Source organism: Colletotrichum navitas (genome assembly GCF_030913465.1).
Source record: "Colletotrichum navitas strain CBS 125086 chromosome Unknown LY79scaffold_93, whole genome shotgun sequence".
Taxonomy (NCBI): Eukaryota; Fungi; Ascomycota; class Sordariomycetes; order Glomerellales; family Glomerellaceae; genus Colletotrichum; species Colletotrichum navitas.
This window is the reverse complement of record NW_026850639.1, coordinates 51,405-66,155: the sequence shown is the minus strand read 5'-3', so window position 1 is coordinate 66,155 and position 14,751 is coordinate 51,405. Positions and strand designations below refer to the sequence as shown.

General features: G+C 55.3%; 4 protein-coding genes across 4 annotated transcripts; 2 read left to right on the top strand and 2 right to left on the bottom strand.

The window, feature by feature from the left end:
* Positions 1–1,459: 1,459 nt before the first annotated feature.
* Positions 1,460–2,716, top strand: LY79DRAFT_593962 (uncharacterized protein; the record flags this gene model as incomplete). Its single annotated transcript, XM_060561628.1, has 2 exons — positions 1,460–1,494; positions 1,843–2,716. The coding sequence occupies 2 exons, from the start codon at positions 1,460–1,462 to the stop codon at positions 2,714–2,716; spliced, it is 909 nt and encodes a 302-aa protein (XP_060409004.1).
* A 1,366-nt stretch (positions 2,717–4,082) lies between these two features.
* On the bottom strand, positions 4,083–6,124 carry LY79DRAFT_525855 (peptidase C65 Otubain-domain-containing protein; the record flags this gene model as incomplete). The annotated part of the gene is made up of 4 exons (XM_060555779.1): positions 4,083–5,317; positions 5,553–5,616; positions 5,702–5,788; positions 6,026–6,124. Coding segments are annotated over 4 exons (1,485 nt in total), but the record flags the coding sequence as incomplete, so codon positions are not given.
* A 3,709-nt stretch (positions 6,125–9,833) lies between these two features.
* Positions 9,834–10,257, bottom strand: LY79DRAFT_568690 (uncharacterized protein). The gene has a single exon (XM_060558984.1). The coding sequence runs from the start codon at positions 10,095–10,097 to the stop codon at positions 9,858–9,860; it is 240 nt and encodes a 79-aa protein (XP_060409002.1). The 5' UTR covers positions 10,098–10,257; the 3' UTR covers positions 9,834–9,857.
* Positions 10,258–11,627: 1,370 nt separating this feature from the next.
* LY79DRAFT_583693 (uncharacterized protein) lies at positions 11,628–13,116 on the top strand (the record flags this gene model as incomplete). The annotated part of the gene is given in 5 exon segments (XM_060560348.1): positions 11,628–11,792; positions 11,809–11,842; positions 12,136–12,207; positions 12,560–12,600; positions 12,922–13,116. 5 exon segments carry the CDS (start codon positions 11,628–11,630, stop codon positions 13,114–13,116), a joined length of 507 nt encoding a protein of 168 aa, XP_060409001.1.
* Between the last annotated feature and the right edge of the window lie 1,635 nt (positions 13,117–14,751).

Here is a 14,751-nt window from a genome sequence, read left to right as displayed (position 1 = left end):
CTCCCCTCTCAGCAGAAACTAGGCCAACCACCAGTCTAGCACCGCTTCACACGACTCAGATCCCGTCCCCTCACTCAGCAAACCCGTTAGCCGCTTTCGATTGGTCTCGCTCTCAACTATCACGGCACTAAACCCCTCCTGAGGTGGTTGCGACAAGGTTGGCCACCTTCCGCTCGGTAGGTTCATCATAACAGGGCCGTCCTCGGCTCCAGCCTAGACGACAAGGTTTATGGCAGTCCGTAATGCGCCTCCTGTCGTCTGTTCTATCGCTTCGGCCCAACGTTTGTCAAACTTTCATCCCCGTCCGATAGAGCTTGCACCCGCCCGACGTGGCCAAAGCGGATGGCTGGAACCGAGATTTGCTCAACCTCTATATGGTGGGAACAGGTTGGAGGTCCCCTATATCGAGTCTTGTTCCTTGTTCTCTGTACCGACGCAGGGTCTCTCCCCTCCCACTCACTGGGGACAAACCCGTATCGTGTCTTGGAGACGGTCCCTTCTCCTTCTTCACCTCCGTTTCCGTAGCGTTCGACAACACCAACAGCTGAATCTCGTGCTTCTTGGCTCTTACGCGGCCTATGGCCAAGAAATGATGTGTACTACCGTAGGCAGCTCAGATGCAGTGCAGTGAGTGACCCCCCTCCCCCCTTCCTCTGCGCATGCATTCCAGTCCTAATGCCCGTCAGTTCGCACACATAGAGGCTTAGCCCGTGCGACTGCGTCACCTCTCGGATGTAACGGGTACTACGACTTCTCCCTTCCAGTTTGACAGGCGCTCGCGGCCTTAACTTCAGCTGCCCCCCGTGACCAAGCGTTGACAGCAAACCAGACTTTGGTCGATCTAGAACGCGACTGACAAATAAGACACTGCGTGGTTTCAATGGTCTCGACGTCGATTGCGCATCGGCGCCAGATCTACACGGCACATCCGGCCCCGCCCACTTGGCGGTGCGCCGGCATCGGCTCAACGCGCTAGGGGCCCTGAATGACACATACCCAAACATTGTGTCGAGCTGTACCGATGTCATCACAATAAGTAGCTCGTTTCATAAAATCATAATGACCAGTTCACGACACATCAAGCTATCTGCTAGGAGCCTCTGCGTAATCACCGTGAGGGCTAGTGATATCACCACTCCTTAGAAAGCACGACATAGTGTTTATGAACAGATGGCTAGCGCTTGTGGGCCGTCAGGATGCTCACCCTAAACACACAAACAACGTCAGACTCGTGGTAGAGAAAACGAGTCCTTCTCCCAGAGCATCGGTGTAACCCAAAGGCTTCTCTGGAGTGACCGACGCCAGTCCCGAGTTGTTTGCACAACAAACTGGCCCTTTACCCCCCCCCTCTAATTACGGAGCTGGGCGGAGGCTGGACCAGGGGCAGGATATCGGGCTCGTCAACAGAGAGATGGGAGTTGTTGATGCGGAAAAGTTTCGCTAGTGATGCGATGACCACATGTTTGCACCCCGTGGCTCGTGCGCTGTCAGCGGGTGAATGTTGCTTATCGATAAGGTGCCGCCGACACGAAGGATCCGCAGACCGTGGACGGTTCGTTCCGCCAGACTCTGTTCAAGCTCCATGGTCGCTCACTCACTGTCCGCGCCTGTCCATCATTGCCGTAGACGTAGCAAGATTTCCGTCCAGACTCGCGCCCCCGTCGATACCTGATAGCCAATGGGACCCCCTCGGCCGCTTCACCGCGTCTGCACGTATTCCATTCGAGGTCTCGTTTGTCGAGGGAGTCGACCATCGGGACACGCCCAACACCAAGCGCGATGGAGCTCTTCGCAGCCTGTGTCCAATCTCGTCTTTCCCAAAGACGACGGCGCTGATCCGAGCGCATTACGACACATTCACCTCCATGCCTCTTTGGGTACATTTCTGTCGTATACCTCGGCAGCCGACTTCCAGGCCTCTCTCCGCCTGGCCTTCCTTGACTGGAAATCCGCTCCCACCAACCGCGCCCCGTCCCCGCTCGTCATCTCGTTCACACCGACGCCGACCTACACTCTCGGCCGGCGGCAGAAGTCTTTGACGCCGGATCAGCTCGGTCGACTCCGGCATCCCTTGAACGTCGAAATCAAGAAAGGCCCAACTAATAATGGCAAGGTTGCTGTGGGGGACACAGGGTTGGGAGTGCAGCAGTTCACCCCCGAAGTCATCGAGACGGACCGTGGCGGGTTGACAACGTACCACGGACCGGGCCAGGTTGTTCTATGGCCCGTACTGGACCTGCACAGCATATACTACCCTCACCTAACTGTCCGTTCATATGCCAGACTCCTCGAGGAGACGACGCAAACCATCCTCACCGAGGGGCCGTCCGTTCAGACCTATCTCTCAGAAGAAGATCCTGGCGTATGGGCGGACTCCGCGAGACACCGACCAGGAGGTCAAGAGCGCAAGATCGCCGCGATGGGCGTCCACCTACGTCGTCACATCTCGGGATTGGGTACGGCGCTCAACGTGGACGTTGTCGTCGACGGCGACGAGGCGTCAAACCCCTGGGCGAGGTTTGTGCCATGCGGACTCGAGGGCAAGACGGCCACCAGCGTCAGGGCCGAGGTCGGCGAGGAAACCTGGAAGCAATGGGGGGTCGCTGGCGACGGAAGGGCGAGGAAGAGCTGGTACGCGCGAAGGTGGGCCGAAGAACTCGCGCGTCGGCTGGGCGTCGGCATTGCACAGGCCACAGTCCACCACTGGCTTGGGTGATCTGCCGATCAAGGGGCGCCGGACCCAGGTACACGCTCTATCCTTGCGGTACGGGCCGTCGCCTGAATGATGTGAGCCTTACAGCCGTTAATGTCTGACAAGCATGACGGAATACGCTGCGCTGCGTGTGTCTCCGGACCCCTTCCAGTTACCCCGTTTCCCACCATGGGTATTGGACAAATTTCTGTCGGGTGGAGCTTTGGGCTACCGATCTGCGAATTGCAAGAATCCTACCCTGCCCTCCACCCTTTCTTTGGACGTTTGACCGTTATTTCCAGGGGAAGGCAGTGTGTGACACTCGCCCACCCGTTGTGGGTGGCTGGGCTACTGTAAATGTATCGCAAGCATATTGATACCCTCGCTATTTAGTAAAGTGTGCCGAGGCCCTCTCCGATTCCGAAACACGAAAGAATGTATATAGTGTACGTAGGAGTGCAATGGTTGGCTTAGGATGGCCAACCCACGGAACCAGGACGCGGCGAGGAGGCCAGGCTCAGGATAGGGCATTCCAGGGCCTACACAACCCCAAGCTAGCCCAGGGGCGGACAACCAACCCCCCCAAACCCGTACATCTCGATCCTGCTGTCCTTGCGGGTTCTTGGTCGACGACAGAGACGGGACTCTTGGTTACATGCCACCGAGGCGGGGCACGCCATCGTTTTGGCGATACTTCTTCCTGGGAGCTGCCCCCAATCCCATCCCACGAAAGGATCAGGTCACCACCACATCATGCCACAATATGATCTGACCAAGGCGCGTGCACATGGAGATGGGCAAAATGCCTTTGGTCTCGGCCGCAGAGACTGAGACCCCGAGTTCATGGAGATGAATGAGCGCCGCCGGCATACCCTCTCGTCCAAGCGCCCGTGTGAGTGCGGTGGGAGTCAGGAGGGGAAGCCCCAACAGAGGCATCATAAGCAATGCATTACTGGTACAAACAGGGTTAAAACGCCGATGCTATGTTGAGTGACATCCCCAAGGGGCAGGTGCTCCCGCCAAGAAAGCCGTAAAAGATAAACCCCTCACCGTCATAAGTCATGGTGATTCCCTTCCCTCGGCGCAAAAGAGATAACGTTAGGTAGATAACCACGAGCCAAATTGAATCAGTTTTGGTTCCCTTCCCTTAACAATGCAAACCCACCAAACCAGCCCCATTGCCGCAAGCATCTCCTGAAAGGAAAAGAAGGTGACGAACTCCCATGGAATGCCAACAGTTGTTTCCCAGACTTTGACACTGCCGCACGACTCAATCCATTATTTGCAGCATGCTTCCCGTCAAGAGTGCCCATGGCAAGAAGTGTGTTTCATCACCGGATCACTGTCATGACATTGTCCAATGGTGCTGTTATCCCATGGTCATCATTTTCTAATAGTCCGACCTGACTTTGCTCTTCTTTTTGGCGCTTGGAACCCTCTCATGATGTCCGTCATCGTCTGGTGTCCATTCTTCAGGGTGGAAATGAGGGTTGTTGTAATGCGCCTTGTTGAAATGGCTGTTCTTAAACATGGCCGTCGTAAAGCTAGGTTCCAGAAAACCGGACGGGGCCGAGCGAATCGAAGGTTGCGCAGAGCTGGCGTTGTTAAGATGCCAGCACTGGTGGCTAAACCTCAGCTGATAGTCGACAGGCTGTGTGGTCTTTACGGGGGTAGGGACTGGTGGCTGGGGCTGGGATGCTGTCTGAGGCTGAGGGCGGGGAGCTGACACAGGTTGCTGCTGTTGCTGCTGCATGTGCTCGGAATATGGCGTCGCGAGCCAAGGAGATTGCGACGGCGGATCGAAGGCATCCGGCAAAGGTGAGGTTGAGGTGGGAGAACCTAGTGAGGACAAACCTGAGGACAAGCCCGAGGACAAACCGGAAGCCGGGCCGCCAAAGCCGGGCAGCATGGCCAACGGACCATAATCAAGATTGGCATAGCTGTGGAGCGACGTCGCCACGCTCCCAATATCGTGTCGGTGAGAAAATGAAGTGGCGCGGTTGACCTGCAGGCTCAGAGGCGCAGGGTTCGGGGGCGACTTGTAAAGGATGTCGTAGTGGTCAGGTCGGTAAAGCAGGTAAATGATAGAGCCTAGGTTGGCGGGATCCTGGCCGTTGGCCTCGTCGGGGAAGCGGTAAATGTTGACTTGGTTGCCTGGGCTACGATCGAGATATGCTATTTCTAGCACGAAGTTGACGGGCTTTAGCAGCACCTGTGCAAGAAGCGTGATGCCGAGATGCTCAATCTCCCTGTTAGGACGCTCCAGCTCGGCGCAGTAGCCGGCAATACCCATCTCGGCGGGGATGAAGGGCTCGTATGACTCGGAATTTCCCTTTAGCCATGAGCTCGCCAACAGCCGAAGGTGATAGATGATGGCATTGGAGACGTCCTGGTCGTTGAAGCGCTGGACCAAGATGTGCATGGCCAATTGAGGATTGGTGACGTTCTGAGCTAGCTCTTTCAGGAGAGCGATCGTCTCTTCCACCATGTCTTCGAATAGCATCTTGTCGTAACCGCCGACGCGAAGAAGATACTGATCAAGGCTCTGGATGCGGGCGGCCTCGCCAAGTATCTCGTGCTGATCACCATTATTCACGAGGTGCTCAAAGTAAGAAAAGCCAATTGCTAGAGGCAAACATTAGCCAACGATGCTTGTGCCTCAGCTACCAGACTTTGCCGTGATCCAGGGCTGGCTGGCTATGGAGTGAGGGGTGCCAAAATTCCACTGAAGGTGGTGTGCTTAACAGCTCCGAAGCCATGCCATGACACTCCTCGGAGTGTGGGAGAACGGGGGGCAGTGGGCGGCGGTGTTGATGGATGTAGTGCACTAAACAGCGGGATCTCGAACGGTTGAACTCACCTCGCCAGCCGCAATTGCCATCTCCTTGGATGGGCCGGTAGTGCGAGTAGGTCTGCGGGAGGCTCTGTCGGGAGACGACGAGGGAGCAGATTAGTCAGGGTTGAGATGGCGAGGGAGTTGGAGTGAAAAAATGGGCGGTGAGGACTCACAATTGTCTTCGCGACATAAATGTCGTCGGCCTTGGCGTACTCGTCGGTGATGGCGTCGCTCGTGGTCTTGTCGCCCACCAATTGACCCTACAAGGGTGGAGCAAAGCATGTCAGTGTATGTCGCAAAGGAGTATTGCATCTTGCTACAGCTCATAGACACAGGAACGGCGGATGATGAATACAGATCGAGGGGGGTTGCTTGAGAGGTCGCGCAAAGATGAAGGGCTGAGAAGGTTGAAGCTGAATGAGAAGGCGCGGGGCGCTTCGGTCCGCATGGAGCTTAGGCTCCCCGGCGTGCGGTCGGGGGGGATGGGCAAAACTCACCTCCAACTGCGGTTGGTAGTCCCTCGCCGCAGCTTCCTGGGCGGCGAGATCGGAGGGGTCGCCGGGCTCCATGGTGGACAGACGAGTGCTCGCAGAGTGGGCGATGCTTGGGGCAGCGAGGGCGACGCAGGCGTTATTGTTGTTGTTGTTGGTGGTGGTGGTGGTGGTGGTGTTGGGGTTGGAGTTGGAGTTGTAAAAGGCAGGAGAGGTAGATGTAGAAGATGCAGCTCCGGGGTACGCGTGCTGGTGGTGGTCGGAGAAGGAGTGGGAGTAGGACGAGTTGGGGTTGGAGAGGGATCGGCGGGAGGAGGATGTGGCGGGAGAGGATGCGCCGGGGCTGTCGCGGTTATGGTTTAGGTTTGGGTTTTGGTGATTATGATTATGGTTGTGATGGAAGTGGGCTGCGACAGCGGGAGCGGGAGGGCCGGAGGCCGCAGTGGAAACGGCAACAACGGACGACGGGGAAGAAGAAGACGAAGGGGCGGGAAGGGAAGAAGAAGAAGAAGAAGAAGAAGCGGTCGGGGAGGAGGAATAAAGGCCGTTTCTGGTAGCAGCACCACCAGCAAGTTGAAAAGCACCGCCGGCTCGCTCTCCGACAGTCGCTGAGTGAGATGCACGAGTAGAACCGCCGGGACCAGAGGGAGAAGGAGGAGGAGGAGGACGACGAGAACTCGAAGCCCGTCCAGACCCAAACACAGGCACAGGTCCATGATGACCTTGACCTGGTGGTGTTGGTGTTTTAGTAGCCGCTCCCGCAACCGCTGTCGTTGCTGTTGGGGGCGCCTGTTGTTGGGCATGTCCATGTTGCTGCCGCTGCCGCTGCTGCCGTCGCTGCTGGAGCTGTCCCTGTTCATGTGCCTGTGCCTGTGCCTGGGCTACTAGCGAGATTGACCTGCTGGGGCCTGCAGCTTCGCCTCCCAAAGATAGCGATTGCGACTGTGAATGTAACTGCAATGGCGACTGCAGTGCGCTGGAACTCAGGTGGTCCAGACCCAACCCCAGGTCCATGTCGACGACGCCCAGCCCCAGTCGCAAGCCACTGCCACCACCGCCGCCGCCACCAGCACCACCAGCACCATCGCCGCCCATCACCGCCGCCGCTAGGGTAGGGCCACCCATGCTGTGCCCTTGCCCGGTTGCTTGTCTGATGTCCATTCCTGTGCTCGTCGATGAACCCACACCAGCTCCAGCTCCGGACCCAGCTTGGTTCTGATTCGCCATCATAGCTCCTCCTGCTGCTGCTCCCAGCGGCGTCGGCGAGAAGCTGTAGTCGCCAACGCCAATGTCAATGCCGTGGTGCGCCGAACTCGCGCCCGCCACTTCGCCTTCGCTTACCATCATCATCCCTCCAAGCCGGACCCCACCTTCCATAGTAATGATATCGTATCCTCCTCCATGACTGGAACAGGATTGATTTTCAGACCGTGGCTCGTGGGACTGGTTGTAAGACCGAGGGTCGAGATGAGTGTACGGTTGAGGGGATGCATGAAACGCAAAAGGCGTTGGTTGAGGCTGGAACATGGCCTCGCTGACGCCGTGGCTGCCCTTCCCTTGCTTCGGCTAGGCTTTGCTGTCGGCCTGTTAGGCTTTGTGTCGGATCTCTCGCTGTCGATGTCTTGAGACCCTCGCCTACAATTGGCGTGAAAGTGCGGTAAGGCGATGCGCAAAGCTGCCGCTATTGCTGACGACTCATGCAAATTTGTCTTATGCTGAGTCCCCGACGCTGGGCCGATGCGCAAGTGATTGGTGAGATGAGGGGAAGAGATGCGCAGAGAGGAACACCTAGGGGGGGCCGGAAAGAAAAGAGGACGGATGCAGGACGATTATTGCAAACGAGGAGTGAGAAAAGGGAGGGAGGAGGCCGAGTTAACAACAAATCAGGCCGACGACGCAATGGGTGCGCTCCGATACACCAACAAGTACCGGTCCAGACCTGGGGGCCAGGGAAATAGTGTGTAATAAACGAGCAACAAATAAGATGGCCAACCTCAGTAACAGGCTGCCTAGATTTCAGTCCAACTGAAAGAGGCGAGAAAGAAGAAATAAAATGACGTTCCCTCTCGCACACACGCGCACACACACACACACACACACACATATACACACATACACACAAAGTTTGGGGTTCGAGTAAGGCCAGCTAAAGCAGCCCAACGGATATCCCAAATCGCATGTATACGCCTTGGCTGGCGGCGTCGAATGAAAGGCTTGGATACTGGGGGGGTGGGCGATAGTGCAGAAATTCGACGGCCTTCCAACCTAGATATGATGTGACCTATGGTTTTGCGGGGTGCGTCTGTCCATTCATTCACTTCCTTTCTGGAGTCAGCGCGTCGACAAGCCTATGATTAGCGTGGGCTGTTGGGAGTCTCGAACGCCAGCCGATTTGTTCGATCGTCTCTGGGGTCCGCTTCTGGCCGTTGCCGTGAGAGTGGTCCGATGCGGTGTGTCTGGGGGGGAGGGGTGGCAGGATTACGCTGTAGTGGTCTCCTTGGTCCTGGCCCGGCACCTTCTGTTTGCTTGTCCTGGGCGTTGGCGTGTTTGGAGATGTTCTCAGCCGTGTTGGATCCAGTTCGAATGGGTGTCCTCGATTGGCTGTATCCAGCTTCGCTCTCCCAACCCTGTTGATATGTGACCCGAGCTGAACCGTTTTGGATGAATGGTGGATGGTGTGGTGGAATAGTTCGATATGATATGATGAGTGTGACGCGGCGAGTGATCGGCGGACGAGGTACGATAGGGCGGAGGAGCCCGGTATCACGGCCTAGCACGCTCGCTACCAATGCTGCTGCTGACAGACAACAATGGCGGAGGGACCAGCCGATGTAAGCGAACGCCAGTCGAGCGGCAGGATTGGGGAAAGGATACAGGGCGGTGAGGTCGAATATGAAGATTGGGAGGAAGATGGAGACGAAGAGGAAAGGGGGATCAGGTCAAGTAAAGGAAAGGGAACGGAAAGGAGAAGAAGTGTAAGTAAGCAACCACCGGTTGAGGAAACACAAGGGTCGCTTGTGGCTGCCAACCCAGGCGGCCCATGTAAGGCAGGTAGTGTAAGGCAGGTAGTGTAAGATGGCTGGTTGAGAGGACGGCAGACAAAACGCGAGGAAACCGATGTGGCATGCCCTATGATAGCATTGGTTGCACCAAGAACGGGCGATGGGAGCTAGCATGTCACAACGCTGGGGGGGCAGCAGCACCGATAACCGCATGTGCAGGGCAGAGGTGTAGAGAGAGCAGTAGTGATATCAGAACAACAGTGAGATGAGGAAAAGCGGTATCGGCTAGGGTCTAGCCAGTAGCACGCTTGCGCCATAAAGTACGTTCAGTGCCGTGCCGTGCCTCTGTCCGTGACCTTGTCAAGATGAGACCAGGGTACGTTTACTCATGCAAGGCAGGGGGATGCAGGGGACGATGAACCAAGTACGGATATCGGACAGAAATTGGGCGAGAGAGAGAGAGAGAGAGAGAGAGAGAGAGAGCGTGTGTGTGTGTGCGTGTGTGTGCGAGAGGGACAGGCACAGAGAATGGGAGGGAGGCGCACAAAGTGTGATGGATGGTAGCCATGGCCCTGATCCAAGCATGTATGGGTAGTCTTCTTGCAGCACACTATCCATAGCATGGTCTGGCAATATACAAGTACAGATATACTCGGTTGGGGTTGGTGGTCACGATTCTGATCACGGTCTGGCCAAAGAAGATGGAGCGGACGGAGACGGAGAGGGGTGAAGTGATGGGACGGGGGGTTGAATTACGGATCTGCGCCAATCCAGTCCGTGCCGCGAGCAACGAGGCGGCATATCCACCGTCTGTCTGTCTGCAAGGTACCCTCGGATCAAGTCCTGGCCCAAGCTATATAAATTAAGAAAAATAAAATAAAAAAGGCCAACGGACGACCCATTAAACGAACATGGTGGAGCAGAAAACCCTCGAGGGGTGGTTGATGAGTGTACTGGACGAGGTGAATAAACGAGACGTGGAAAGACAAAGGGAAACGAGCAATGAGACTGATAGCCTGACGATCCTGTTTCGCAGCTAGGCCTAGCCCGGTCTGGCGTGACCGGGTCTGCATCATGCTTTCCTGCAAGTCGTCAATTGGTTCATAACTAGACTTCTATCGTCGACAATCCCCAAGTCTAACCAAAGGGGCAAGATTGGCGAGGGGGACGGGTAGTGGGCAGGATGCGGCGGTACAATAAGTTACAGCAGAGACATCCGTGTTATGGTGTTGCGTGCGAAGGATATACGATGATGTACTATGGTACCAGGCCGAAGTTTTATCGCCCCTGTCAGGTACCCCCCGCCCACCCCCCCCCCCTCCGGTCCGCCAGCTGTCAACGCCATCTAGCTATTACGCATTACCTATCACCACCACTATAGATTTCTATAAGAGATAGGTAGGGTGCTTAGATGCGGATACTGTGTGGCGATTTACATCACTAGGGCCATAAAGCTTTCCCCTGCCACCCTGTACTGGAGGACGCTGTATATGCAGTGTACGGTAGGTAGGTATCTATCTATCCGTACACCTACCTACCTGGGTATGTTGCCGGGGGGGGGGGGATCCTGCGTGGTATGCCTGCCCATCTGCTCTTATACCCGTCTGTGCTTCGACAAGGGCGTGCGGGTGGGGTAAATGTCTTGGCAGCATGCCGTGTTGTTGGTCGTGGCCGGTGCCGATTTCTTATCTCGATGATTGAGAATGTATGGACTGGCGTTGTAAGCCTTTTCCGCCAAGAGGCGGAATGATGCCTGCCTGCCTTCGATTTGTGGAGGTCTGTGTCAAAGGGCAGGATGCAAAGACCATACCGGTAGCTCCTTCCTCGCTATTGTTCATGTCTTGGTGGTATCCGTACGGATATACTGCCCAGGTACACTACCTAGGTAGGTACGTATCAAGAAAGGAGGTGACGCTAGGCAAGCGTCGAGAATCCTGGGGCAAGGGCGACTTTCAATTGTCGGGGAGGAAAGCGCGGCTAGCCGAGCACTCGGTCTCCGGCAGGCAGGCAGGCAGGCAGGGAGCTTTCCATCGGCTTTGTAATCATCGTCACCTCCCGCTCGCAAGCTCAGAGACAAAGGCTCTCGAGTCTTGCAAGGATGGCATTTTAACAAGAGGTCAAGCCAGGGGGGGCCTGTATTTCACCGTTCGAACAAGCAAGGGTCTGGCTGACGGCAGCTACCCACACTACCTGCACCTTAGCAAGATGCCATTTCTCGTGCCATGTACCTACCTAGGTACGTAGATGGTGCACAAGGAGGCAGACAAGCGCATGCGTGCACGCACCCGCTGTGCCGCCCTAGGTGCCTAGTGTGCGGATAGTTGCTCATGTCGTATCTCGGTAGCACCGATTCAAGTCTATCCATCGTGATCGTCTCTCTTTCTCTCCACGGTCATACCATAATTCCTTCACATTTAGTTCTCTATATCCATTGGCGTCGGAGATGTAGCTCCGCCAATACAGCCACAGATCTTACTCCCCGGCTTCATCGACCCTGGTTGGAGCATCATCTAAAAGCATGGATGGAGTGAGTCTCCGCAAGAGGGACCAATGCGTTTTCGCTTGTTCTCTCGCCAGTCCTCTGTCACCTTTAATCTGTCAAACAAATGCAACATGAAGCGGGCAAGGGTGACGAGACACGCAAGAAGCGCGACAGCTACGGCGACGACAATGGCAATGTGGGCTGTCAATCCTCTTCTATTGTTTCTACGGAGAGCCCTTCCGGTGTCCGACTTTCATATCGCTTCCGGGCTCTGACCGCTCAGCATCTGGTACCATCCCCGTTAGGGCTGCCAATGGTTGCTTCAGTGGTCTGCCCTTTGTATGTGCTCCAACATTACCGGGCCAATGTTACACGAAAGTCGGCTTACACCAAAAACCGGCCTAGCGCAACCTGTTGAGCTTACATCGCATGGCGACGCGCCTGTCAGTTGTTGACGGCAGCCGCTAACCCCCTCCCATTATTTTGAGCTACCGGGTACAGCCAAGCCATGTGCGTCCCGTCGCCCAGGGCCAAGCATGCGTCTCCGCGTTCCTGATTCACAGTTCCAACTAATTATGGCGGGAGGCCATTGAATAAAGACGAAGATGAACCATACTGAGCATGTCTTCTAGTAGACCTGGGCGACATCAGTGAGCGCGAGGCACGGTGGCAAGGTCTAGCCGTCCGTGAACGAGATGTTGAAGGTAGGTAGTAAAGGATTATAGAATACGTATTGGTCCAGTTGTGAGGTGTCAGTATAACTATACGAACTGTGCAGGTCACAATCAATTTTTTCTCTCCATCCATGGAAAATCTTCTACTAGCCCCATGCTAGCCGGTACCTGGAGACGACATCTCACATGGTCAACATACTCTGTCGGAGTCTGGCAGTCTCAATCCGCGAGTCCAGGAATCGCGTCACATATCCCGTCCCATGCGGCTGACTGGGGTTGTGGGACTGCTCGACGGCCTGTTCCGCGCACGATTGTCCGAAGGACCGGTGGGTTTTTCGGAGGGGAGGGGGTGCCACATGCCTACACGATCTCATTTGGCCAGTCTCGTATTCTTACGATGCTCCATTGGGGCCGTTGTACAAGGTGCGTCAGGCACACTAATTCCATCCCGTATGAGCGAGCATAAGAGAGGGATGCAACAATGTCCAGTCTAGCATCTAATCATCACAAAACTCGCAGTAAACAACGATCGCGTACGTCAAAATGAAGGGGAGCTACCTCCAAAATAACAGCGTTGCTCGTGGTTACTACTGAGTAGTAGGTCATGAGTATCCGTAGCAGTGGAAAGAATGGGGTAGACAGGGTTGCATTCAGGCTTAGTCCATTTCTACCGTGGTCCGGCGCTCCGTTCCCGCCCCGATAACCATCTGCGTAGCAGAAGCTCCATGACAAATCCTTTTGCAGTCCCTCAGTAAAAGGACCTCTGGATTAGACGCGGATCTTGGTGGTATTACACCGCGTGCTTCCGGCGCATTCGGCCCTTTTGCGCGCGTGTTGAGGACGGGCATATGGTCTGCCTCCATCCTTGAATCCGCCTCTTTCGCCTCCTGCTGTCTTCAAGCTCAAGACAAAAAGAGTCGCGAATCTGAGACTTCATAGGCGTGGGTCCGAACTTTTGACAATGTCGCCCACCTCGTATCCTATTTGTGGCCTCCTACGCTGTTGAGCTAGTCAGCCACGTCTGCGAGAATCGGCTTTCACAGCCCGGAGCGGCGAAGAACAATGAGTTGCCGGGTCTCATTAACCCCTCAGGGGGGTGCTCAGCGCAGTTCCCAACGACAACATGCTGGAGAGGGCTGTTGGAATCTCCACCACGCCAAGCTAAGGGGTCAACTCTCGTGAAGTGACCGACGTTCTCACTGCTCTCGCACTGCTTTCGGGAACCTCTTGAACCTTAACCGCAAGATGCGGGAGCACACTTCCCGGAAAACGCACAGCCAGAACATGTTCCCAGGACTTGAGGTCAGGCGAATAATCAAAGGCCGCGCGCGAACGAGTATTCGTTCAAATGTGAGAGAGCCTGTTCGCAACAATCATTGTCAAGTTTATGGCCGTTAGGTCCGGTCGTCAGCAGCATCGATAGGGATCCAAAAGCCACCATCGGATCCTGTATCCCTCTTCGCAGAGAAAGTCTCAAGCTTCGTGCTACCCTTTCCTTTCAAGAATACCAATATTGCGGAATGCAAACACCCATCATATAGACAAACACACACTCTCGCTCATCCAAACATATCGCAACAAGGACCCGACTCCTCCCCGGCCGTGGGCCGCATCAGTCCCACAACAAGTTTCGGATGCTCGCTTGCCTCGCCTTCTTCCCTGCCCTCCTCGCTTCATGCCGTGTGATGCAGGCTGCGGCATCCAGCCATCGACCTATTAATCCCCGCGGCGACACAAAGCCGTCTGAGTAGCCATCCTGGGCTGAACCTGCCACTCATTTCTTCACGGTGGTGAGTCAGCATGCATAGAGTACTTGGATAGCCGGATACCTCCATGATATCGTGTTTCTATCTACAAAACTTCTATTATCGTGCTAAGCATCGGGCATGGATTCATACTGTGTTTTTTCCGACTGTTTCAGTATCATTGTGTGTCTGTACGACCACAAGGGGGTTCTGCTTTATATACATGCATCAGTTGAGTCTGCATTTGCTTTGTATCCAGCCGAGAGAAAGAGAGAAGGGGGGGGGGCTGGATGATAAGAAAGCAGACAAGGTGCAAGTCTCCTGCAAATAACCCATCATTTTATTGTATAAGATTGTGCATTTTGCGTCCATTGTAGGCGTCTAAGTGGCCGGACCGGCTTCGATCCTTGATACTCTGAACGAAGCACGTATACGTGGTACCTCTTGAGGTCGCACATGGCCAATTTTTGCTTCCGGAATGTGAGTGTGATATCATCTCTGAACAAGGTTCATATCTATTGGAGAAAGTGACGAAGACATCCATCATGCTGTGTAATGCGACAGGTGCCCACACGGAACCTCCGGGCAGGGTTTGACCAGATACAACCTACACAGCGCTAAACAACCAGAGTTACGGTAGCTCTACGAAAACAGGCGAGACGATCTACGGAGGGGGGTTATTTATACTGCCCTTAGGAAGGAGGAGTTGAGGAGCACGATGGTCGGTCGGCATCACTATTCGGACAGGCAGCACACCAAGGCCAAGGAGAAGTAAAGTTCTTTAGCTCGATGCTATGCTGAGGAACCATTGGGAGCGGCCCTCCTGGCC

Bases quoted from the DNA above. Each gene is read 5' to 3' on its own strand.
- LY79DRAFT_568690 (XM_060558984.1), bottom strand. From the start codon at position 10,097: ATGATGCAGACCCGGTCACGCCAGACCGGGCTAGGCCTAGCTGCGAAA.